This window comes from Budorcas taxicolor, chromosome 7 (assembly GCF_023091745.1).
Source record: "Budorcas taxicolor isolate Tak-1 chromosome 7, Takin1.1, whole genome shotgun sequence".
Classification (NCBI taxonomy): Eukaryota; Metazoa; Chordata; class Mammalia; order Artiodactyla; family Bovidae; genus Budorcas; species Budorcas taxicolor.
In genome coordinates this window covers 19,147,799-19,171,350 of record NC_068916.1, presented here as the reverse complement: position 1 = coordinate 19,171,350, position 23,552 = coordinate 19,147,799, and the positions used below count along the sequence as shown (strand labels likewise).

Sequence of the window (23,552 nt, the reverse complement as noted above, 5' to 3'; positions counted from 1 at the left end):
CTCTGTGGTAATCACATTCGGGGTAACTGTGTTTCTCTGGCCACTTGGCTCTGCACTGCTGAGGAGTGGAGCGTGGCTGCTCTGGCCGGGCTCATCTCTAACCAGCGTGGAGATGGTGCCTGGGTAGCTGGGAGTGTGAGGGGAACCCTGCTCTGTGACCAGGTTCTTCTGTTTGGCCCACCCAGACCACGGGGCAGTGAGCTGAGACTGTCCAGCTGACGGTGTGGCTGGAGAGGGCATGGGCCATGATGGGCTTTGTGCTTGAGGATCACAGTAAACACAGCTCTTCTGTCTGGCCAGCACGTGGGGCTCTGGGGCCTCTGGCGTTGGGAGCTGCCCGGGTCTCCCAGGGCGCGTGCGGGTGGCTGGCTCGTGCCTCGAGCGGGCGTGGCCTCGGCAGTTCCCTGGACTCTGCCTTCTTGTTTCTGTTCCTGTCATTACAGCCTGTTAGACGGCGAGGGGCCTGTCTGCCCCGGCCTTGTGCAGACACTGTGAAATTAACTTCCTCGCCCTCCGACTCGCATTGGGCTGAACTGACATTTCCAAAGGGCTCCAGGCTGGACCCCTGCTCTTGGCTCACGTTCCTTGGCAGAGAGGAAGGGGGAAGCTGAGCCTCATGCTGGGGGGAGCTGTCAGGCCAGTGATGGAAGAAATCCTGAGCACTGTTGTCACCAGCGAAGTCACACGCATCTCCGGGAACAGATACTGTCCGTGTCACGGTGCTTCCACCCTGGCTCCAAGCAGGATGGTCCTGCAGGCCTGGGCAGAGGCCGGGTGCCTCGGGAATGGGCAACAGGGTGTGAGAGGCAGGCCCCCTCAAGTCTCGTTACCCTGGCAGCTGGCAGGAGCATGTGGGAATTACCTTGTTGCCATGGCAATGTGCCCTGCTCACAGGGAACTCGATCCTCTCTGCCGGGCCCTGCAGTCCAGGGTGGGCAGCCAGCTGAGCCAGTGGGCCCTGTGGGGGTACACTCTCTCCCACTGGAGTGGGTGTTCCTTGTCCTGAGAATTTGTCCCGTGACCTCAGGTTTTCCTGCTGGTCTGAGAGGCAGTACCCACCTGTCGTTGTCTGTCCATGGCCCGGAAGAGGAGGCGCAGAGGCCAGCCCCCTACTTGCCTCATCTTCTGAGGTCTCATGTGGCTGTCCCAGGGCAGTGGCACACGACTCCCTGGACCTTTGGGGGTCAGTTGGACACACAGGTGCTGTGGTGCACACCTGCCAGTGTAGCCGTCCCTCCAGGGAGGTGATCCCAGGTGCCCACTCCCGGGCCAGAGGGCACTAGGTGCCGGGAGTCCACACCCAGAGAGGCCCGGGTACCCTTGTGGCCTGAAGCCACTTGTTCCGTCGGCAGAAGTGATGGCCCTTGAGCAGGTCCCTACTCCCCACGACGGCCTGTGTTCCTCTTCCTGACACACTCATTTAATTTTTAACTCACAAGGCATTTGCTTATTTATTTTCATTGTTCTTGATAATAATTCTAAGCCATTAGAGGGGAAAATTATATTCAAAAATGCTGTTTCACACTTTATTTATTTGATGATTTAGAGCGATAGAAAATAGCACATTTGCTGGCTTTTATAGTCTGATAATTATTCACATCCATCAAGCCATTCCAGGGGAATAAACAAAACACCAAGAAAATGACACTATTAATAGCATCCTTTGCTGCGGACGGGAAGACTCTCCGGCCCGCTGTCTCAGCAGGAATGCAGGCGGCCCATCCCCGGCCCAAGGTGAGAGCTGCCCGCAGAGGGCATTTCCTTTCGATTGCCCTGTGTTCCTGGGCTCAAGAGCCACCCTCCTGCTGGACTGAGGCCTCTGTCCACCAGCACCCAGGAGCCCCAGCTTCCTTACTGGACTCTGGCTTGGTTTCAGCAGGGCCCGTGGGATGCCCACCTCTGTCGTCCAGTCTCAGTGTGTCCCTGGCCCCCGTAAGCACATCCAACCCCCACACCCATGTCAGGATGTGGATCTCAGACGTGATTGCTGGCAGCCATGGCCCCAGGCCTCCCTCTTACCCTATGCCAGGTGTGTGGTTTCTGCATTGCCTTTTTGGGGGTGGCTGTGATTGGGGGTGAGGGGTGTGTATCCACTCCTCCAGGCCTCGGTTGTAAAAGAAGAACCTAGAGGAGAGGCTGGCAGATGCCCACCTTGTGGTGCAGCCCCCCGTCTCTCCCCAGACCAGGGGGCCACTTCCTTCTGGATAATGACATCCGGGCCATGATCATCATCGTTCCCAGAAACATCTGTCCTCGTCAGCCAGTCACTTGAACAGTGAAACTGCTGGACTGGGCTTGTCTCGTCACTGTCATGTGGCTTTGCACACATCTCGTGTCCCTGCCTGGGAGCCAGCTCCAGAGAGACCTGGCTTGGTCTTTCCCATCACCTCCATGGCTATGCAGCAGATCAAAAACCATTTTATTGTCTCACTGAAGCCCTTGATACAGAAGACTGCCTTTTTGAAAAAGGCATCTGGCAAACAGTGCCGGAATTCGTCTCTCTCGGCCTCCTCAGCAATTCCACAACATTAAACCCGGAGTTATGGAGCCTGTCAGGCCCTGCTGCAGCCTCGCGGGGTCCCGTGCCTGTGGTTGCAAGGGCCACCAAGCCAAGAGCACTAAATTTTCCACAACTTTCTGGTTGAGTGTTGGCCAGAGTACTTTGTATAAGAACTGTCACCACCAGAGAGAAAGGGTGGAGGAAGAGGGGTGCATAGGAAGGGCTGGGAAAACACGTGGGAAGGTCCAGAGGGACCTGCCTGGCCGGCCTCAGGACTGAGGCTCCCCATGCTGTGGGTGGAGGAACCAGTGTGGCCCCCTCTGCGGGTGGCCTGTCCCTCTGCAGCCTCCCCCACGGAGCTCCCCTATTTCCGACTCTGTCCCCCAAACCCCCGGTCTGTTTTCCCTCCCAGTGGTCCCCAGATTCTGGGAGTGGCGCTACCCAATCCTGTCCAGCCTGTCCAGGCTCTTCTGCCGTGACTGGGCCGTCTGGGACTGGACCCTACCCCCCAGGAGGAGCGAGGGGCTACTGGACCAGGGAGATGGCTGTAGTGTAGCAAGACTTGCAGAAAACTAGCCTTGCTGGGGAGGGGCGCTCATGCTGGCAGAGAGCAGGATTGGGGAATGAAGGGGGCCTGGGTGTGGGCTGGGGCAGGGCTGCCTGCCAGCCGGGAGACCTCACACCAGCCCAGTTGTGAGGCGGATGTGGTCCTGGCAGACAGTCTGTCCATCAAAATAGGCATGCATCCTTTGCCACCCAGGTGACCAGGGCTGCCACGTCCAGAGAGCAGCTGCCTGGGATCACAGGCGGGCAGAGCGGATTGGTTTTGGCCGTGAGGTTTGACCTTGTGTTGGGGACAGCGTTCCTGGGGAGCAGGACAGACTGCTCCCATATTGGTGACCAATAAAGCTGACTCTGTTTTATGGCCCCAGAACCTGCTCTCTAATAGCCAGACAGATGCTTGCTACCTCGAGGGTGAGTAAGCAGCCCGGCTCAACCCAAGGAGCCCCTCTGCCTTCTTCCTTTCTTTTTTCTCCTCCCAGACCCGAGCCCAACCCGGTGGTGTGATGCTGGGTGGGGCTGTGATGATGTAACATGACCTGGGCCCTGGCTGGAGACCCCATGAGGTTCTGCCATGAAAGCCCCTTGATTTGGGGACTTTCCTCCAGTGGTGAATGTCTGCTCTGCAAGGGAGGCCAGTCCTGTGGCCCACTCACCTGGGCCTCCATTGCACTGGCCTTGCTCGGGGGCCCCAGAGGGGAGGGCTGTGGCTGGGTGGGGGCTCGGTGGGCACCTGCATTGCCACAGCCAGTAGAATTCGGGGAGCCTCACGGCTGCATGGATGAAGCTTCAGACACCCTCCCTGCCCTCTTTGTATGGATGGTCCACACTCAGCGCTTACATAGTCAGGACTAGCACCCTGCCCTCCCCTGATGACGGAGGTTTTCATCCTGCAGGGTCCCTGGAGGCAGGAGGGGGTAGCTCTGGGGCCTCTCAGCACCCCGAGGGGGTCGCCCGGTGGTTGCCTCGTGGCAGGCGCCATGTGCTCTTGGCTGTCAGAGTCCAGACGTCCCCGTGGCTGCTGGCTTCTGTCCATGAGTCCTTTCTCCTCTCTCCAGGGGCTGCCCTTCTGAACACTCGGCCCGCGTCCTGCAGTCTGTACTTTCTGATAACAGAGGAGCCACGTGCCAACATATTCAACTTTTAACATCCACCAGATTCAATTAATCTTATCTTTACAACTCCCAATTACAGGCGGTAATTAAGTGAAAGCAGCATTGTAGACCCGCGATATTGCATTAATCATCACAGCCTTGGAGCCGTAAATTAGTTTCTTCCCGGCCCTGGGCATCTTCCCAGAAGGGACGGACATTAATCCCACCAAGGTGCCTTGGATTGGGATTAATTTTGATCATCTTTATGTAAGCGATAAAAGGCTGTTTAAAAAAAGAGTCACCTCCTCTTTGTCCACATAATGGGAAATTCTCTGATGACAGCAGAAATACAGGTGCCACAGCTGCCGCCTCCAGGGCCCCGAGCATGCTCGGAAATTCATTGTTTTTATCCTGTTGGATAAACGAGACGGCATAGCGTTCACCTACCTCCTCCCCTCGCCCCCTTTTATTTTACTAAAGCAGTGATAAACCTCTCCATTGGGGTGGGTTCAGCTGGCCGCCATGTCTGGGCGATCTTCAGTGTTTCCTGTGGTTCCCCCATTTGGCTTCCTGCTCCGGGGGTGGGGGTGGGGTAGGGGGGATGCACCCTCATAGGGTCTTCTTCTAGAGTTCCAGGTGTTGCCGGGCTTATTTAGGAGCACAGTCCCCCTCCCCTCCGCACTGCAGCCTTGGGCAGGTCACTCTCTGCGGGGGTGGGGGGCATGGAGCAATATCCCTGCCCCCACCCCCTCGCTGCCAGGACCGCCCCCCCCCAGTGGTGACAACTGGAAATGTCTCAGACGTGGCCTGGTGTCCCCTGGGGGGAGGATCGCTGGCTTGAGAGCCACTGTCTGGAGTTTTTCCCAGCAGGTCTGGAGGCAGATGGTCTGATGACTGTAGTCGGACGCTTTACCACCCTCCCTCCTCCTTTGGACAAAGGACACACCCCACATTTGTTTGAAAATGGAGGTATCCACCTGGACACACGCTCTCAACTCTGACATGCCTGCCTTCTCTTGTAGGTATGCCATCCCCCCGGAGCACGGCAAGCGCCTGGAGCGGCTGGCCATCGGTAGGTGCCCGGGGCCCCGGGGCTGGGTGGGCGGCGGGCTGGCATCCCCACCCTCCCCGGCTCCCCGCTGTTGTCTGGGTGTCGGTGTCCCGCGCCGTGCCTACTTGCTCCCTCTGGGTCAGGCCGTGGTTCCCCCCGTGGGTCTGTCGCTTGACACGCTGCACGAGCGTTGGTGCTTCACACTCTCGTTTTCCAGACTCTGGGCATGGAGTGTGGGATGTGACCCGAGGCTTTGCAGGCTGGAGGCAGCCAGTGTTCTCGCCCCCACCCCCCAGCTCCTGGGGCTCCATCCCACACTCCTCTGTCTTGGTGGAGCCTTACATGAGAAGTTCAGTTCGGAGGTCCTCACAGTGCTGCACGGCCGAGGGGGCGCCATGGGGCTGTCGGCTGTCCATGCAGGATTGGTTTGCCTGGGCTCCCTCAGCAATGTCCCGCTACCTGCATTGAGGCTGGGGCCTCTTGGGCTGACCAGATTTATCAGAGGGGGTCCTGGGCTGTGTCCGGACAGGGAGCCACTGACCACTTGGATATAGGAAGGCCCTCAGGGCATGGAATCCTTCAAGACAAGCAGACACCCCGGCTGGGAGGCCCTGAGGCCTCTGTGTGCCCCACCAGAGGGCCAGGCCATGGCCCTGAGTCACTGTCACCACGGGCCTGCCCTGTCCCCACGGAGGCTCTTGTGTCATGCGGGTGGATGGCTGTCAGTGCTGGACAGACAGTAACAGACGCCTGGCCCAGCCGTCAGCCCTTGCTCCACAGCCAAGAGCGGCCCCTCCTGCACAGGTTGCATCCAGGTGGGGGTGAGGGTCTGCCTCTAGACAGCGCTGGGCCTCTGGCCACCCTGACCTCTGTGGCAGCAGCAGGCAGCCCGTACCCTCAGGCCGTGGAACCTTCCAAAGCCATGGCTTGGTGCTGACGAGGCTCCCTGATGGCCCGCCACCGGCCTCCATGCCATTCCCACTCTGGGGAGCATGTTTCTCCTGGTGGAAACTACAGGACAGGCAGTCCTGGCAAAGGCCAATTGCACTTACTTCCTAAGATCTAAAGGGAAAGCCAAATTAGATTTTTTTTCCCATTATCTGACTTTTTAAAATGCCAATTAAAAACGTCTTTTCCTGTTGTATTAGCTTCTGGTTGATGTAACAAATTACCACAAACTCCCAGGGGGCACTAGTGGTAAAGAATCCGCCTGCCAGTGCAGGACACATAAGAGACCCAGGTTCCATCCAGGTGGGAAAGGGAAGATCCCCTGGAGAAGAAATGGCAACCCACTCCAGTATTCTTGCTTGGAGAATCCCATGGTCAGAGGAGCCTGGCAGGCTGCAGTCCTTGGTGTCACAAAGAGTCAGACACAACTTAGCACGAACGCATCACAAACTCAGTGACTTAACACAGATCCCCTCAATTTTGCTGTGAACCTTAAACTACACTTTTTAAAAAAGTCCTGATTAAACCCCCACAGACTTGTGTTCTCACGCTTGCGGAGGTCAGACATCTACAGCGAGCCTCCTGGGGCTGAGGTCGGGTGTCAGCGGGCTGGCTCCTTCCTGAGGCCCCCTTGGTGGGGTAGGGTCGGGCGGAACCCAATCTCTGGCCTCTCTGACTCCTGCAGGCGCCCCGTCCTGGACCCGGGGCCCCATAGCTCTCGTCCTGTCTCGCTGGCCCATGGCTTCTGCTGCTATGGCTGGGCCGCCCTTGCCCCCGTCTTAGAAGGACCTTCTGGAGGCCACAGTCCCCATCCCCAGGGGTCCAGGCCCATCTTACCTCAGGGGCCTGCACTTGGTCCCATCTTCAGAGCCCTTTTCTCCAAGGAGGGGCCCTTACATGGGCTGCGGGGATCGGGGCGTGGGCGTCTTGGGGGAGCCATAGTTCAGCCCCCACCTGCAGAGCCAGGAACATCAGCACAGGTGCTCTCTCTGGGGACCCTGGGCCTTGTCTTCAGCATCTCTGCTCTTGCTGTTTGGTGGGGGGCCAAGAGTGTTTGCAGCTAGCCACACCCAGCTGTTCTCCCTGAATGTGCCTTCTCTACTGGAAGAGTGTGGGGTGATCTGAGCAACTAGAGAAGCTGGAGGCAGCCGGAACTGCTGCCGGGGCCTTTCTGACGCCTGGACCTGGATGCTGGCTCGTTGCCTGGGCATCTGTGGATGGCTTGGTTTGGTGGCCAGGGCAGGGAGAGGATGGGTGGGTGGGCAAGCAGGAAGGCGGCCCTTGTGGTCAGGCTGCACCTGGAATTCAGGAAAGGGGCCGGCAGATCCGGAGGAGGGGTGGGGGACCTCATGGTTCCTCCACAGTCCCTCGCTTGGGCTGCTCTCCCCTCCTCAGAGGAAGGATGGAGGAGGCTCCAGGGCTGGTGACTCACTGCCCTCCTGGGCGTCCCTTCCAAACTTTTTGGGGGCGTGCCTCCTGGGCGGCTTTGTTGAGATGGATGGAAGGGGGTTGCAATTAATATGGAAAATGAATAGCTGCGCTCTGAATGGGCTCGCTGGGAGGGTTGTGCAGCCCACGGGGAGAGCGTTAATGTGTTGGTGCATTATTGGTGCTAATCACTTAAAATGTGCGCCTTTATTAGAGCTTTAATGAGAGCCACTTAAACTGTGCATTAAAAAGAGGAACTGCAGAGAGGGCAGCGGGCCGGGCGGCAGGCAGCCGTAACTCTAATGGAAATGCTTTTAGTGCAGAGCAGAGTGTGGGATTCTGTCACCCTGGCTCTTTCCAGAACCTCCACACTGGGTCCTTGCCGTCAGGAGCCTCCTCCAGCCTCGGCGTGTGGGTGGGGCCATGTGTGCACACAGACACATGCACACACGCACACACGCACGTGCACACGTGCCCATCGAGGATGTGTGCTGGCTGGTCTCACTGGAAGGGCCCCGGGGCCACCCCTCACGCTGCTGCCTTGGGGACGTGTCTCACACCTTGAGGAGCCGTGTGGCCCTCCTGTGCCCACTCTGTGCAGTTTAGGGTGAGAATCTCAGCCACCATGGGCAGAACCTGAGGTTGGCTTTTCCTTAACCACGAGACTGGCTTGTTAGTGACTTGAGTTTCAGCCAACATGTGATGTGGGAACAGTGCTGAGCTGTGCTGGTGAAGCCTGGTGTCTGGGTCTAGGTGTCTGGGCCTCCCGTGGACTCACGGATCATCTTTTAAATTAGCTGCATGGCGCTCTCTGGGGCGGAAAGCAGAGGGGCTGTGAGCACAGATAGAGGCGCAGGCCTGGGTCGCCCGCTCTACCCCCATGCCTGTGGGTCTGGGCCGCAGGTGGGTGGGTCATATGACCACGTGGGTAGAGAGCCCTCGCCCACTCAGGCAGCCCCCCTCTTTGTTGTGGACTTGGTCAGTGAGTGGGGGGGTCTCACACTCACTCCACTCACTCCTCATCCCATAACTCGTCAGGCTCTAGAGAGCAGCTCCGCTGTCCTGTCTCGCGGCAGCTCTCTCACGTGGCCAAGTGACCGTGTGGAGGCCCCAGTGGGTTTTGCCTGAGGGGAGCTCGGAGTCGGGGGCAGTCTGTGGGCAGCCGTGCCCCAACCGCACACCTTGTCTGTAGTCGCGAATGTGGTGCTGTGTGTGGGTGCATTCCGCCTGGTGGGCCCCTGCGTGGCCTGCGGGGCCACAGGAGGACAGGGCTGCCTGGCCACCCTGCCCCGTCTGGCTGACACTGTCTCGTCTGCTCCAGGCTTCTTCCCCGGAAGCTCCCAGGGCTGCGATGCCTTCCTTCGGCACAAGATGACCCTCATCTCGCCCATTATCCTCAAGAAGTACGGGATCCCGTTCAGCCGGGTATGTAGGGGTGGGTATGTAGCCTGCCAGTGGTTGGCTTCTGGGCCCCGGGCCCTGCTGACCATGAGCACCTCAGGAAACTGGTGTCTTCACGCTGGAGAAGGTTCTAGAAGGACCGCAGGCTGGGGTCGGGCCATACTGTTGGGCCATCAGCTCCTCCACGGTGGCGGTGAGGGTGGAAGTGGGTATCAGGAGGGGCTTCCCTCATGGCCCCTCCCAACCCAGACTCGAATATCTGTTGGTCCTAGGGTCAGACTGGGGAGTGAATGGCAGGGTCAGCTCCTGATGACCCTGCAGGAAGTGGTGAGGAGCTGGGCCCCCCTTTGTGGGAGCCCCATGCCCAGGGCAGACGGCCTCACTCCAGAGGGAGTGAATACCTGTTTAGAAATGAAGCATCTGACTCGCCCGCAGCATGAAAGCTGCGATCTCATGCAGTTTCCTGTAAGGTGTCCATATGGGGCTGTGAGGGATGAGGCTGCACTGGGGGCTAAGTTGGCAGGGACCCCACCACCTGGGGGAGTGGGGTGGGCAACAGGGACTGAGCTCTGGGGCTGGGCGCCTCTGTCCTGGGAGCGTCGCCACTCCAGGCCAGTCCCTCCCCACAGACAGGTCTCCTGGACACAAGGGTCCAGGCGAGTGGCCCATGCCTGGAACTTTCTGGAAGGAATGTGGGCCATGGCCCTGAGGGCAGAGGCAGCCCAGCTCCTGCAGGTCTCCCCAGAGAGTGATCTGTCAGGCACAGAGTGAGCTCTGCGAGCAGACTTCCATGCCTGCCTTAGCCCGGATGTCAGCAAGTCGGAAACTGGTTCTGATGTTTGAGGCACGCAGCCGCAGCATTGCCACGCAGATGGGGGCGTGGCCTTCCTGCCAGGGCCACCGCCGCCACTTGCGCTCTTCAGGTAGCGGGTCCCTGTTCTTCTCTCTGACCCCTCTGTCTTCTGGTCGGAACGTCGTTCGTTACCAGGAACCATGCAGACAGATCACAGCCTTGGTCACAAGACTGAGAGGTCCTTGTTTCCCATCACTTTGTCCAGAACATTCTCAACTCCCTGCGTCCTGGAGAGGGATGCTGGTCGTGGGAGTCAGCTAGTGGGTGCTGTCCATCCTCCCAGGTCGGTGCCAATGTGGTCCTGCAGCTCATTTGTGAAATATCTAAGCACGACCCACAGGCAGTGGCCTCCTGCTGGTCACCCTGCTGGTGACCCAGGAGAGGTGGGGCTCAGCGGCCATACCGGCTCCCATGGGGCCAGGACAGAGCTTCACCCTGAGGCTGTGGGACCCAGGCCCTTGTCCGGCAGCAAAGAGCCCATGGGCTGCAGGCCTGGGGACCAGGCTCCAGGCCCTGCAGAGTCAGGGATGGACAGACACCTCTCTCAGGGCTCCGCGTGTAGCCCCTCATCTGAATTCCTGGTAAAAGAGTCACTCCACACTCCGCTTATAAATCTTTGTAATGGTATTTACTTCTGGAAGAAAAAGCAGATCAATAGCGGAGCTTTTTAATAATTAAAAGTGTGTGTTTCTGTGATCTGCCACGGACTTCCTCATTCATTCTTCGAGAGCTCGAGGGGCAGCCGAGCTCCGGGCTTCCCCTGTGACTGGCGTGCGGGGCCCAAGCTCCCTCCCCTCCTGACTGCTCCGCCTCAAGGCCGATCCATCATCCCTGATGCCTTCTAATTTATTGTCAGGTTAACGTTGATGGCGGCAACACGGAGGACAGCCTCCACGGGCCTGAGGTGGAGCCACCGAGATGTAGATTTTCTCACGGGAACGTAATCTTCTTGTCATTCCAAATGAGCACACCTTCCCTTCTGGGCCTTGATTTATGGGAGGGGTCGGGCGGGGGCCTCCAGCTTGGTGACAGGGACCCCGCTGCCTCCCTAAGGCTTGAGCAGACCAGCGTTGCTCAGAGGCATCAGAGGAAGAGTGAGACAGCACTCTCTGGGATCAGCTCAAGTAGGATGAGAAAATCAGTAACTGGGTTTAACAGGCCATCCCCAAACCCGAGTTTATTTACCATTTCATGAACTCCTGAGTCCTGCGACAGAAGCCGACCCAGGGGGCTCTGCCTGAGGACCGAGGATGCTGGCCACTGGTCCTGGGGACGTTGCCCATCCCCACCTCCCCCCTCTCCTACTGTCGCTTCATCCCTGCACACAGCTGTCACTTGGACTGGAATTTAAAAATATAACTTAATGCACAGTGACTTCCCTTGATTGGTGCAATTCATTATTTGAAAAGAAAAATATCAGCGTGTTCTTAAGGACTGGCTTTCCTCCAGGCTACATCAGTTTTGATTGATTTTTGACTCTGTGGTTGGTTTCTGGACGTCTCACCCCCCACCACCTCCCACCGCTCCCCTTCCCCTGCCAAGGTTTGATTCCTTGTCAGTTCCTTAGATAAATCCAGCGATTTCTACTCGTCTCCTTGGGGTTATTAGCAGGGCGAAGAACCACAGTCAGTGACAAAGCAGTGAACAGCCTCCAAGTGGGGCAGGAAAATTGAACAGACACACTTGGCAAAAGGAGGCACACGCCTGCAACGGCAGGTCCAGACACACCAGGACCAGATGTGGTGGGTGGCACCTGCCAACCTGGGGGCAGGGCTGGAGCCTGTACCCCCCACTTGGGCCACGAAGACTCCTGACGCTGCTGAGGGGGCAGGGGGATCTCGCTGTCACTGCCACGTTGGCGCAAGATGGGCAGCTGTCATGGAAAGCCGCCGGGCAGTTTCCTGGGGCCCCAGCTCCCCCTCCGTGTCTGTTTACTCTGGAGAAACACCAGCACCATCTGGAGAAGTGGTTCCACTGGCCCCGCCGCTCTGCTCGCTGCATCCCGACCAGGGAACAGCCACAGGCCTGTCAGCAGGAGGCCAGATGAGCAAGTAGGACATGTCCTCGTGACAGGAGGCCCTGTAGGAACAAAAAGGAGACAGCGGAGTGCCCACTGGGACAGATAAACCCTGAGGATGTGCCAAGTGGAAGAGGCCGGACCCAGAGTACAGACGATGTGGTCGGTGTCTGTGAAACCCTAGAGAGACGTGGAGGATGGGATGGGGCGGCGTTTGGGGCCACAGTCCCTGGAACTCAAGACAAGCTGATCTCTGCTCCCAGCTCAATCCAGGAAACGACGGCCTTCCGGGTCACTCCTACACACGCCTCTATTCCAACAGCTCCACCTTGCATCGCAGGACATCATGAGCGGACATGCTGGCTGCTGTTACTTCTCATCCCTTTCAGAATAGCCTGCTGTTGGAATGACTGCTGATGGCTGGGGGCGGTCAGTGGGGAGGGCCCTGGGGAGCAGGCTGCAGCCCCCACCTCCTCCTCCAAGTCTCAGGGAGGCAGTACTGGACGCCTTTGTGTGGTGTCATCATCCCCGACCCCTCACGCCCAGCTCCTGGGTTTGGCGTCTTTGATGCAGAGCCCGGACCAGAGTCTGGCTGTCCAGACCATTTTGAATATGCCTAGAAACATCAGCTCCTCCTGTGGGGTTCTGACCTTGACATGTGTCCTCCCAGCCCTCCGACACGTCACTTCAGTCGCTCTGTCCTCACTTGGAAGGACCTATGTCTTAGGATCTAGTGGATAGGCGCCCTGCTCACAGTGGTGGGGCGACTCAGGCCAGGATCTGGGGCCGTTTCATGGGTGGGCCTACTCCTTCCTCGCACGAGGACTGGACGCTGTGCTGCAGGCTCACACGTGTCCTGAGCTCCCAGACCTCTGAGCTTCCCCAGAGCTGACCAGCCCACCTTGCCAGCCCTGGTGCCGTGTGGGAACATCTCACAGTGGACAGGAGGTGTGATAGCCACCTGTCTACAAAGCAGAAGCCGCCCCCCACGCCAAGCAGAAAGCACCTAGCGTCCCAGTGCTGCAGCTCGCCTGTCTGAGAGTCCAGACTGTCCCCTTGGGCCCGGTGGGGCCTCTGTGAGTGGTGGGGCTGGCAGCAGCCACCCTAGCCGCTCGCCTCACCTGCTCTACCAGCTCCGTGAGAACCAGGCTTCAGCCTGTAGAACCTTGGCCTTTCACCTGGCCGACTCCGTTGGCTCCTGAAGTCAGGTCCCCACACTTGGTGAGGTGTCCTGGAGCCCACATCCCCCTCCTGGGCCCCTCAGTGGCTCCTGGTGGCTTTGCTGCCAGCCTGTGATGCCCCATGTTAGGCGTTTCTTCCGGCTGGGCCTCATCCCTCACCTATCAACCCTTCCTCCTCAGATCACACAGGAGGCGGGGGAGTTCATGATCACGTTCCCCTATGGTTACCATGCTGGCTTCAACCACGGATTCAACTGCGCCGAGTCCACCAACTTTGCCACACTGCGGTGGATCGATTATGGCAAGGTGGCCACCCAGGTGAGTGCACGCTAGCCACCCACCTGCCCTCCCAGCCCAGGGCCTAGGTGACAGCCACTTATATTTAGCCTGGGGCTCAGACTCTCCATCAGGGTCTGTTTCTGGATCCTCAGCAGACATGTCCTCAGCTCATTCCTCACTTGGAGGGAAGAGGGCATGGGCAGGTCAGGTGGTATGCAGCAGCCGGCGCCTGGCCAGGCCTGACTCAGGGCTCCCTCTGTCCTGGCAGGCCCAGGTTTGCCCCCACCATCTGGGGGCCAGGGAAGATTTGTTCCTTGTTAGTTGACTCTTAAGGGGCCTCTTGGTCAGGTGCGGGGTTTGCTTTGGCCCCAGAGCCTGTCTTTACCAGTCTGCAGTGTGTGTGTGTGTGCGCGCGCATGTGCGTGTGAGTGCACGTGCAAGAGAGAGCAGCGCCCTGGCAGGGCAGGCCCTGTGCTCGAGCCCAAGAGCTTCCTGCTGCCTCGTCATCCGCAGTGGTCACTCAGAGCCCAGGAGCCTCATTTGTTTTCCGCAGTACTTTGCCGACCTGCCCCCAGAGGGACGATAATCAGCCTGCAGACCTGACGCTTGAACTGAGTGCTTGTTGTCAGCTTCTTTTTCCCCTGCATGCACCCATCTGTGGTTCTGATGGGCAGCTCAGTGGGGCTCAGGGCCCCACAGTGGCATGTCCAGGGAGCAGCTGGTTAGTGGGCAGGTCCCTGGGAAGGGGACGCTGCTAGGAGGGCTGTTGGGCATGCAGCAGGCCTAGCCCTTTGGCAGCTGGGACCAGTGACCTTCCTCCCAGGACTGGCACCATGACCGCCCTGAGGAAGCCAGTGAGCTCCACCCATCCGGCTGGGCTCTGGCCGAGTGGCCCTGGCTCTCAGGTTTCAGCTGCTTGAATCTTTTCTCTCCAACGCAGAAAGGGGCCTAGCCTTGCACACATCTCACTCTGGCGCTGAGCACAAGGAACAGGAGAGGCCCCTCACTGCCTGTTCAGTGAAATCGGGGTGCCTCCTACCAGCCTCCTCAGCAGAGCCCTGGGGGTCTTCATGGAATCACTCAGCTGTTCAGAGTCAGGGCCTAGGGTTAGGGAGCATGGTGGGTTTCTCCCAGACACGGAAGTGGGGGCAGTGTGGACCAGAAGAACCCCGAGCCCAGATCCTGGTTTGGTCAGTCCACCCCTGACCCCAGATCTTTGCAGAAGAGGGTTTAGGCTGTGACGATTGGGCATCATGGCCTGGAGATACGGCCTCATGGGGAGGGAAGTTGGCATCCAGGTGCAACGTGTGGCAAAGAGCAGGAAGGCCCAGACTGAGGGTTCTCAGGATGTTCACAGACTGGAGCTTGGGAGTAGACAGGGTTAAATGGGATCCATTGTGAGAGGGAACGTCTGTTTCATTTCACGTTTGAGTGGGGTGAAAGACTGAGTGTGCTTAGCCGCTCGGTAGCGCCCAACTCCGCAACCCCATGGACTGTAGCCTTCCAGGCTGCTCTGTCCATGGGATTCTCCAGGCAAGAAACCTGGAGTGGGCTGCCCTTTTCTCCTCCAGGGGATCTTCCCCACCCAGGGTCAGACCTGCGTCTCCTACGTCTCCTGCGTTGCAGGTGGATTCTTTACCCACTGAGCTATTGGGGAAGAGGGTGAAAGACTAAGAAAATTAAGCTCTGGGGGTGGCCTTGTGGCACATCTCTGCTATACAGCACGGTCTAGACGGGTTGGCGGTCTAGACGGGTTGGCTCATCTCTGTTTTTCTAATGATCTGTCTAACTTTGCTGTGTCAGTGCAGTTGAGAAAAGGAAATAGGCTTTGCAGCCAGGAAGACTGGAGAGGCGCCCCGGGATGTGAAGCGTTGGGCTTTTAGACTTAATTCAGAAAATCGTGGTGAGAGTGTCTTTGGCAGAGAGTCTGACTTGGCTAAAAGAGGAGAAGTGGGGACGTCAGGATTGTCCGCTTAGATCCAGAGGAATAATTACACCTCCCGGGGCGTGTTCGCATTGTCGCCGAGAGTTCCCCGTGTGCAGGGCTGCCTGGCTGCAGCGGGCGCTGGATTGAGTTGTCAGCCTGGTGGGGGCTTGTTCTGGAGGCACTGCTGGAGCCAACCCTGCCACGGAGCCAGTGGGGACCGCCCGGATATTAAAAGCAATTTGGGGTTCAGCCATGTGTTCACAAACAAGTGACATCTGGGAGGTGCAGCCTGAGATGGGGCTCCACGCTTACATTGCCGGGCGGCGTAGCATGAAATTACTGAACCAGTGTGGTGCTCTGAGCCGGCCCAGGGTTCCAGGGGCCTGGCAGCTGGGGTAGGGCCCCCGCAGAAGTGGCCCCTGGCCCTGGGGTGCCCATCTGTGTCCACCTGATGTCAGCTCCTGGGCTGTTCGGTGGTAACCCTCTGAGCTCCGCTGCCCTGTAACTAGTCCGGGATGGAGAGGCTGCCTGGGTGCTTGGCCTCGCAGATGACAAGCTGAGGTATCAGGGGCAGGGGACTGTTCAGGTTCCGTGGTGCTAGGGCTGTGGATTTAAGGGAGGGGGTAGGGTAGAGGGGCAGCCAGAGCCCCCTTCCCACTGAGCTGGGGCCTCTCCTTGCAGCCTGAGTGCCTGCCCCCCTAGTCTGTGTCCCCTTCTAGCATATTCCGCAGACACAGCCCAGGGGGAGAACGTCTACTTCCCAGGTTCTAGAGACTCTTTTACTTGCTGGTTTATTAGCTTCTCAGGCTCCCAGTGAACCCCGACTCCCCCCATCGACCCATTTCTGTCATTCTCTCTGTTGACACATGAAATGCTGAATGCCCAGGCTCGCCAGCCTGTGTGAACTTCAGGCGTGCCTGTTCTTTCTTCCAGATCAGCGTCAGCAAATGGGGCCCACAGACGAAACCTGGCTGGCTGACTGTTTTTGGTACTGTCTGCAAACAGCTATGCTTAGATGTCTGTGTTCTTCTGGCCATGTCACGTGGCATGTGGGATCTTAGTTTCCCAAACCAGGGATTGAACCTGCGCCCCCTGCAGTGGAAGCTCAGAGTCTCAACCACTGAACCACCAGAGGAGTGCCGAGTGTTAGGTTTTTAAAGAGCTGGGGGAAAAGAAAATCGAAAGAAGTTATATGTGACACATGGCAACTAGATGAAACTCACATTTCACATCGATAGTTTTTTAGTTAATTTATGTATTTGGCTGTGCTAGGTCTTAGTTGCAGGATGTTCGCTGATTAGGGGTTGAACCCAGTCCCCCTGCCTTGGGAGCTCCGAGTCTCAACCACTGGACCATAAGGGGAGTGCCGATAAGTAGAGTTCTAGTGGCATCGGTGCACCCATTCATTGACATGCTGTGCAGCGGCTGCTTGCATTCCAGTGTGGAGCTGAGTAGGCGTGACAGGACCATCTCACCTGCAAAGTGGAAAATATTTGCTGTTGGCTCTTGTCAGGAGTTTGCAGTCCCTGGTCTAAAGAATCGATTTCGTGGACACCCTGGCTCCAGGCAGTCAGGGCTGAAGGGTCCCCCTCACTCTTTCCTCCACAGCCCCCAGGGTCTGTGGCATCAGAGGGGCTGTTCCCTCGAGCACGTTGACCCCCAGCTGCTGCCTCATTGATTTTAACCAAGGAAAATTTATACCCATGACTGGGGGATTGGGTGGACTATGGAATATTATGTGGCCACAAAATTAGGTTCACTCTTTACTGACATGAAAAAAATGGGCACTGCATTTTGGATGGAGAAACTAGGTTTTGGATCATGAATATGTAATCCCATCATCCCATCATGTGTGTGTGTTGGGGCGAGGGAATTTACCAAATGTTGATCAATGTTAGCTCCATGCGGTAGAATTTGAGGACTCAGCAGGGCCTGAGATCAGAGCCAGCAGCAGCCAGTCCTGGCTCAGGTCACGTGCTGCTGCTTTGGTTTTGAGCTATCCCTGTCCCTTGACCTCCTCCCCAAGCTCCGCCACCCCTTCCTGTAGCTACGTCTCTCTCTCCAGCTTTCCTGATGGATTTTGCCTGCATCAGGCTCTGATTCTGGGCCTCATGACCGGGCCTGCTGGTATTCCAGGAGACACCTTCTCTACCTCCGTGTCTCCCAGGCTGGCTGCCCCCTTCAGGCAGGTGTCCAGGGCTTGCCTGGGACTGCAGGGGCCACCTCCACAGGCCTGTGCTCCGTTTCCAAGAACAGAATTCCCCCAGGTAGGCATTGTAGTGGGATTACCAACTGGGAAGATGAGAGGGCTGCTCCGTCGTCACTGCAGAAAATGAAGTGTGCACACATCAGCCTTTTAGGTCTGAGCTCGAATTAGTCTTACAAGTCTGCACGCCACATTGGATTAGCTGCGCGGGCTCGTTGCTCCCGCGGTGGGTGGCACTGGGTGAAGCCTGACAAGGGCCTCCTGCCTCCACCGAGGGCGCCCCACAAGGCGCAGGAGTTGACTTCAGATTAAACAGAGCAAGAGAGATTTAGAACCCAGCTTGAATGCTGGGAGCCCCGCACGCTTAGTTGGTTTTCTGCCCATTGTCTGGGCCGCCGCCTGGCAGCGCTCAGCCTCCAGGCAAGTCTGCTCCCCGGCAAGGTGTCTGCTGAGAGTGGAGGGCCAGAAGACGTGGCCCCCACATCCCCCCACTTCTGGATCTGGGTTGGGGGACCTCCCCTGAAACCCCCTACCTGGGCTACCTTGAACTTCAGTGCTGTGAAATGTGAGCCAAATTGTCCCCGCTGCTCCGAGGACGCTTGCCTTCTGTTTGGTGACACTACACCTGCTCTGGGTGATTAAGCCAGAGCCCCTCCCCATGAGGGGAGGTGACAGAATAGGGGGAGGCGGGGGCGGGCAGAGGAGGGCCTAGGACAGAGCCGCGTCTGTCCCCCCCAGACGGACAGATGCTTCTCCGGCCCACCCACACCTGCGGTGCTGGCCTGGGCACCACTGTGCCGCCTTGGCGCCCTGATTCACGGAGCTGTGGCGGCCAGTGCCCAGGGCTTGCGGTCAACTACCGTAGGAAATATGCTTGCCTCCCCCTGCGCCTCCCCCAGGCTCCCTGTCACTCTGTCCCTGCAGCAGCTTGAAGCTCGTCCCCCGCCATATCCCGCCCTGGGAACTCAGGATGCACCCAGCAGTGTGGGCAGGAATGGAGCAGAGGGCGCGGCCCCCGCTCTGCCTCCCCACTCGCTTTGGCTTTGGCTTTAACTCTGACCATCTAGAACAGGTGTGACCTGATTTGGAAGGAAGGGTCTCAGGCAGAGTCTCCCTGCGTCACTGTGACCTTGGGTGGGCGGTGAGGGGTGGGGGGGAGCTCCCTCCTCCCTCCGGTCGTGACCTGATGTCCTCTGGGCAGGGGTGAGAGCCTGGTCTGGAGAGAGGGTCGGGGGCAGTTGTCCCGCCATCTTTTCCGTTGTCACCACCCCACCCCCACAGACCACTTGGACACTTTTGTCCTCTGCCCATCGTGAGGTTCTGACTCCGTGGGTACACCCCACGTCTTTTCAGAGGGAAGCCTTTCTGCCCCTGAGAAGGAGTCTCCCCTGGGGACTGTGTGCCCCGCCCCCATGAGGACACTCCCAAGGATGGGTCTGGGGAGCAGCCTTGGACGCAGAGAGAGACACCCCCACCAGCTCATATGCAGGCAGGACTTCCACCAGCCCGGGGTTCAGAGCCCACCTGTCACCCCTGCCCCACTCTCTGCTACTGTGTCTGGGGGGCTGGTGGGGGACATATATGCCCCAAGGCCCTCCAAGACAGCTTTGCAGGTGAGAAGCCTTCTGTTTGTCTTCCGGGGAAGTCGTTGCAAAGAATCACAAATGCATTGTAGCTGCAGCTCCCTCACCCAGGGAGCGCGCCAGTCTGTTGTGTCCCCTCCACTCCCCTGGCTTGTGTTCATTCTGGCCCGTCAGCCCAGAGCCCCTCTCCCCAACTCCTGTCTGCTGCCCCCTACCTCCCGCCCAGCCGCCTGGGGTTGTCGCCTGGGTTACAGGCAGCTGTGTCCAGGCTCCCCACTCAGAGGCTGGCCCTAGAGACACACACTGAGTGCTCTTGCACTGATCTCTCTGGGGGCTGCCCGCTCCTCACCATGCCACTTCAGCCGGCGGTTCCCCTGGTGGGTTGCCAGGGCTGGGTTGTCCCCACCAGCAAGCACATGACCACACGGCTCTGGCCTGGGTGCTGGCCGCTGCAGGCTGCTCACCCCCCTGGGCCTGCTGCCCCTTGTCCTCATGGCTTTGCTGTGTTTTCCCATGAGAACTGGGAGCGTGTGATTCAGATCCACAGACCAGAGTTTCTGCCCCTCGGCACTGTGAATCGCAGGACTGCACCATCTGTGGGCCATCCCTCCTGGGGCCCCACCCACTCAGCTCCAGGAGCCCCCCAGTGTGACAACCATAGGCATCCCAGATATCGCCCAGTGTCCCCTAGGGCAGTTGGATCCCCTGTGTGAAAGCCATGGGCCAACGGGGCTCCTCAGGGGGGCATCTTGGCCCCGTGAAGGTATCCAGCCCGTATTGCCCAGAGATGCTGCTGGAAGGTCTGCTCCGGGAGAAGTGGCTGCGTCTGGCCCAGGGAAAGCGTAGAGGCCTTTCTTAGGTCAGGCTGTGGTCTGGGTCAGGGGACTTCATGGGCCCACCAGCACCTGGACCTTTCTACTGTCCTGCTGTGGACAGAATTTGGTTCTTGGCCATGATCAACACTGCGACTTGGGATGGTGAGGTTTCTACAGAGGGTCGGTGGGCTGGCTCCCCTTGGAACCTGGAGAACAGAGGGAGAGAAGTCCACTGGGTGTCCCGGTCACCAGCGGGGCTGTGGGTGAAGGGCTGTGGCGATGGAAGAGCTGAGGGGCTAGTGGGGTCTTCAGGCAGGACGCCCTTGGGAAGCATGGCCCAGAGCGCCTGGTGTATTAGCATCTGGGTAGAGAGGGAGGAAGAAAAGCGATGACAAACCTGGAGAGCATATTAAAAAGCAGAGACATTCCTTTGCCCACAAAGGTCCGTCTAGTCAAAGCTATGGTTTTTCCAGTAGTCATGTATAGATGTGAGAACTGGGCCATAGAAAAAAATGAGCCAAAAGAATTGATGCTTTTGAACTGTGGTGCTCTTGAGTGTCCCTTGGACTGCAAGGATCCCAAAGGAAATCAGTCCTGAATATTAACTGGAAGGACTGATGTTGAAGCTGAAGCTCCAATGCTTTGGCCACCTGATGTGAAGAGCTGACTCACTAGGAAAGATCCTGATGCTGGGAAAGACTGAAGGCAGGAGAAGGGAATGACAGAGGATGAGATGGGTTGGATGGCATCACTGACTCCATGGACATGAGTTTGAGCAACCTCTGGGAGTTGGTGATGGACAGGGAAGCCTGGTGTGCTGCAGTCCATGGGGTTGCAAAGAGTCTGACACAACTGAGTGACTGAACTGAACTGAGAAGGGGAGAGGGGTGGGGACCCTCACAGGAGGACCAGCTCGGCTGCCGGGCTGCAGCCGCAGTGCTATGTGGATGAGGCTTTTCTGTGTGGAGGAGGAAAGAGAGTGACCTTCTGGTCGGGGTAGCATCCTGGGGGTCAAAGATTCGACCTGTGACCTTGCCCAGCCCCTAAGAAGCAGCCTCCCCAGCGGGAGCCCTGTACCTAATGGTTTTGTTTATGAAGCGCTTCTGAGGGCTTCCAGTGGATTTCCTAATGAACTGGTTTGTTATCCCGTCTCTGCAGCGAGCGGGTGATTACATCAGAAACAGGGGGCCAGGCTTCGAGGCGGCCTGGCAGATGCCGGCTCCTCAGCGGGGGATCTTCCCCGTCCCTCGGTGTTTAACGCTTTGTGGGCTGACGCGCCCCCTTCCCCCACCCCAGGATTGTTCCCTCGGAAGCATGTGTGTCGCTCCCCTGTCTGGATCTGCTCAGCAGCAGCCACCCTGCAAATCCTGGGAGACAGGAAGAAGCCGCTCAAAGGGGGATATGGATGGGGGACAGGACACCTGGGATGCTCAGACTCCAGGAGACCACAGCAGGCACGATGTGGGGGACAGGCAGTATCAGCCAGCGGGGGCTTCTGGAGGAGGGAAGGTTCAAGACCCCGGCCCTGTCACACCTGCATCTCAGACTTCTGGCCTCCAGGGCTGGGCGGGGACAACATCCTGTGGCTTTCAGGCCCTCTCCCCTGTTGATGGCACTCTGTGACAGGAATACGCCAGAGTCTTGAACACTTCCATCCACCAGAGGAACAGGGATGTGACCCGAGTCCTCCAAGGATGCTGCTAGCCCTGCTCAGACTGGAGCAGAGCTTCTCCAACAAGGGGTGGAGGGCCGATCACCCCCAGCAGAGATGCTGCAGGGTGTGTGCATTCCTAGGGATCAGGTTCCAGTGGGCCCCCAGTTCCCTAGGTCCTGGCCCCTGGTGGAGAGGGTGGGGCGGGTGCCCCACAGGAGCTTCTTGAAGGGAGTACAGTGACTCTTCACAGAGTGCCCCCCGGGGTCCTTCCCGCCCGCTTCCTACAGCACAGAGGGGTCTTACCCTCAGTGGGGGAGATCTGGCTTCCTGCCCCTGCTACAGCCCTAGACCCTGTCCTCTGCCTCCACGAGATGGGGCATTTGTGTACCTGGAGTCGGGGGTGACTGTGGTTATTAGTGGCTGCCCAGGTTCCCCTCCCTTTGCGATGCCTTCTGCAGCTGAGAGGCCGAGGGAACCCTGAACTGAGGGCAGACACCCCGAGGTGGGGAGGGCCGTAGGGATGTGAGGGGGTTTCTTTCAGAATCGGAGCTTTGAATACTGTGGACTTAACACGTGGAGTAAAGAAAGTAGAACGGAAAGGAAAAAGCAGGTCACATCCGTCAGGAGACAAGGAGATGGTTGCCGTTAGCAGAGTCCGCCGAGTGAGGGAAGTTAATAGTCACCATGGCCAGGGCTGTGCTAACTCAGTGCCTGTGTGTTCTGAACCACGTGGCAGGAGACTGGAGATGGCCTGATGCTCGTGTGCAGATGGGCCGTCCGTCCAGGCGCCGAGACACTGCACCCCAAGAGGAATGAGGGGCTGGTTGCCTGCTCCATTCCAGGGGGAGGCACGTGGGAAAGGTGGTGGGCGGGTCTTCTCTGGGAGGACAGGATGCCTCTGTCTTGTGTGGGGATGCAGAGGATACGCCTGGAAGGAGGAAGTGGGAACTGCGGGGTTGCGGATGGAGTGGGGTGGGGGAGCAGAGCAGGCCTGAGTGTCTGCTGCCCTCTGTTCCTCAGACTCTGCACCCTGCGAGGGGCTGGCTGTTAGCCCAGTCCATCCTGAGCTGCGTCCCTGTGCAGCTCGGGGCTCTCCGTGTTGGGGGAAGGCCAGGGAGGGGCACATTGGTGAACACCTGCCAGGAGACGGGAGCCCTCACTCTCCTCTGGTGAGGATCCCCCTGAGTCCTGGGCCCTACCTTCTTTAGATCTCAGGCCTCAGGGCCCAAATGGTTTGGTCCAACGCGTGGCTTCACAGTTGGTTTTTGTGTGTTTGTTCCCCAAAGAGGCCCCCAGCTTGAGATGAATACAGAGCCCCTGGCAGTGCCTTCTGGGGTTTTTGTCTGAAGTCCTGAGCAGGGAGACCCACAGAAGTGGAGAGGGCCTCAGGGTCACCGGGAACAGGCTGGGGTCAGGGAGTGTCTCAAGTGAGGGCGGGGTCAGTGGAAACCCCTCTCCAGGCCGTGGGGCTTGACATGAGGGAGAGTTTCCTTTTGTGCTGAGGTGTTAAAGGAAGGTCTGGCTTTCAGTAGGTGTTCATTTGATCTTTCATTACACTTTCCCAAAGCACGTCGTTTTATATGATTGCAGTTTTGCTGGGGATTATTGAAGTTTGTAAAGCGTAATCCCTTAGGCTTTGAGAATGCAGTAGCAGGCTGGGAAACGAGACAAAGAGCAGCCTGGCTGCCTTTCACGGTGCAGATGAAAGGGAGGAAGGGGGCCTGGAGGGCAGAGGTTCAGAGGAATAGGAGGGAGGGTTGGAGGGGTCTTGTTTTAGTATCAGGATGCCCCAGTACTGGGAACATTGTTTAGGTGATCCCATTTCCAACCCTGATGGCACGAGGCCGAGGAGCGGATGTGCAGCCTAGTGCCGTCACAGTTGGAAATGAGATCACATAAGCAAAGCTCCCAGTACTGGGGCATCCTGATCCTAAAACAAGAGCCTTGTCTCCAAGGCAAGCCAGCGCCACCCTCCCAAGGAAGGTGCAGGGTGCATATCTAAGCTTGTGGGATGTTGCTTTCTGATGCCTTCTTTCAGTTCAGTTCAGTCACTC

At 58.2% G+C, this 23,552-nt stretch overlaps 1 protein-coding gene across 2 annotated transcripts in view; it reads left to right on the top strand.

Annotated features, from left to right (window-relative positions):
* KDM4B (lysine demethylase 4B) overlaps positions 1-23,552 on the top strand; it is a 116,375-nt gene that overhangs the window by 57,642 nt on the left and 35,181 nt on the right. For both annotated transcript variants that reach the window (XM_052644438.1, XM_052644437.1), the window contains exons 7-9: positions 5,178-5,227; positions 8,904-9,007; positions 13,215-13,352. In XM_052644438.1, coding sequence (XP_052500398.1) covers positions 5,178-5,227; positions 8,904-9,007; positions 13,215-13,352 — 292 coding nt within the window. The remainder of the gene's footprint in view (positions 1-5,177; positions 5,228-8,903; positions 9,008-13,214; positions 13,353-23,552) is intronic.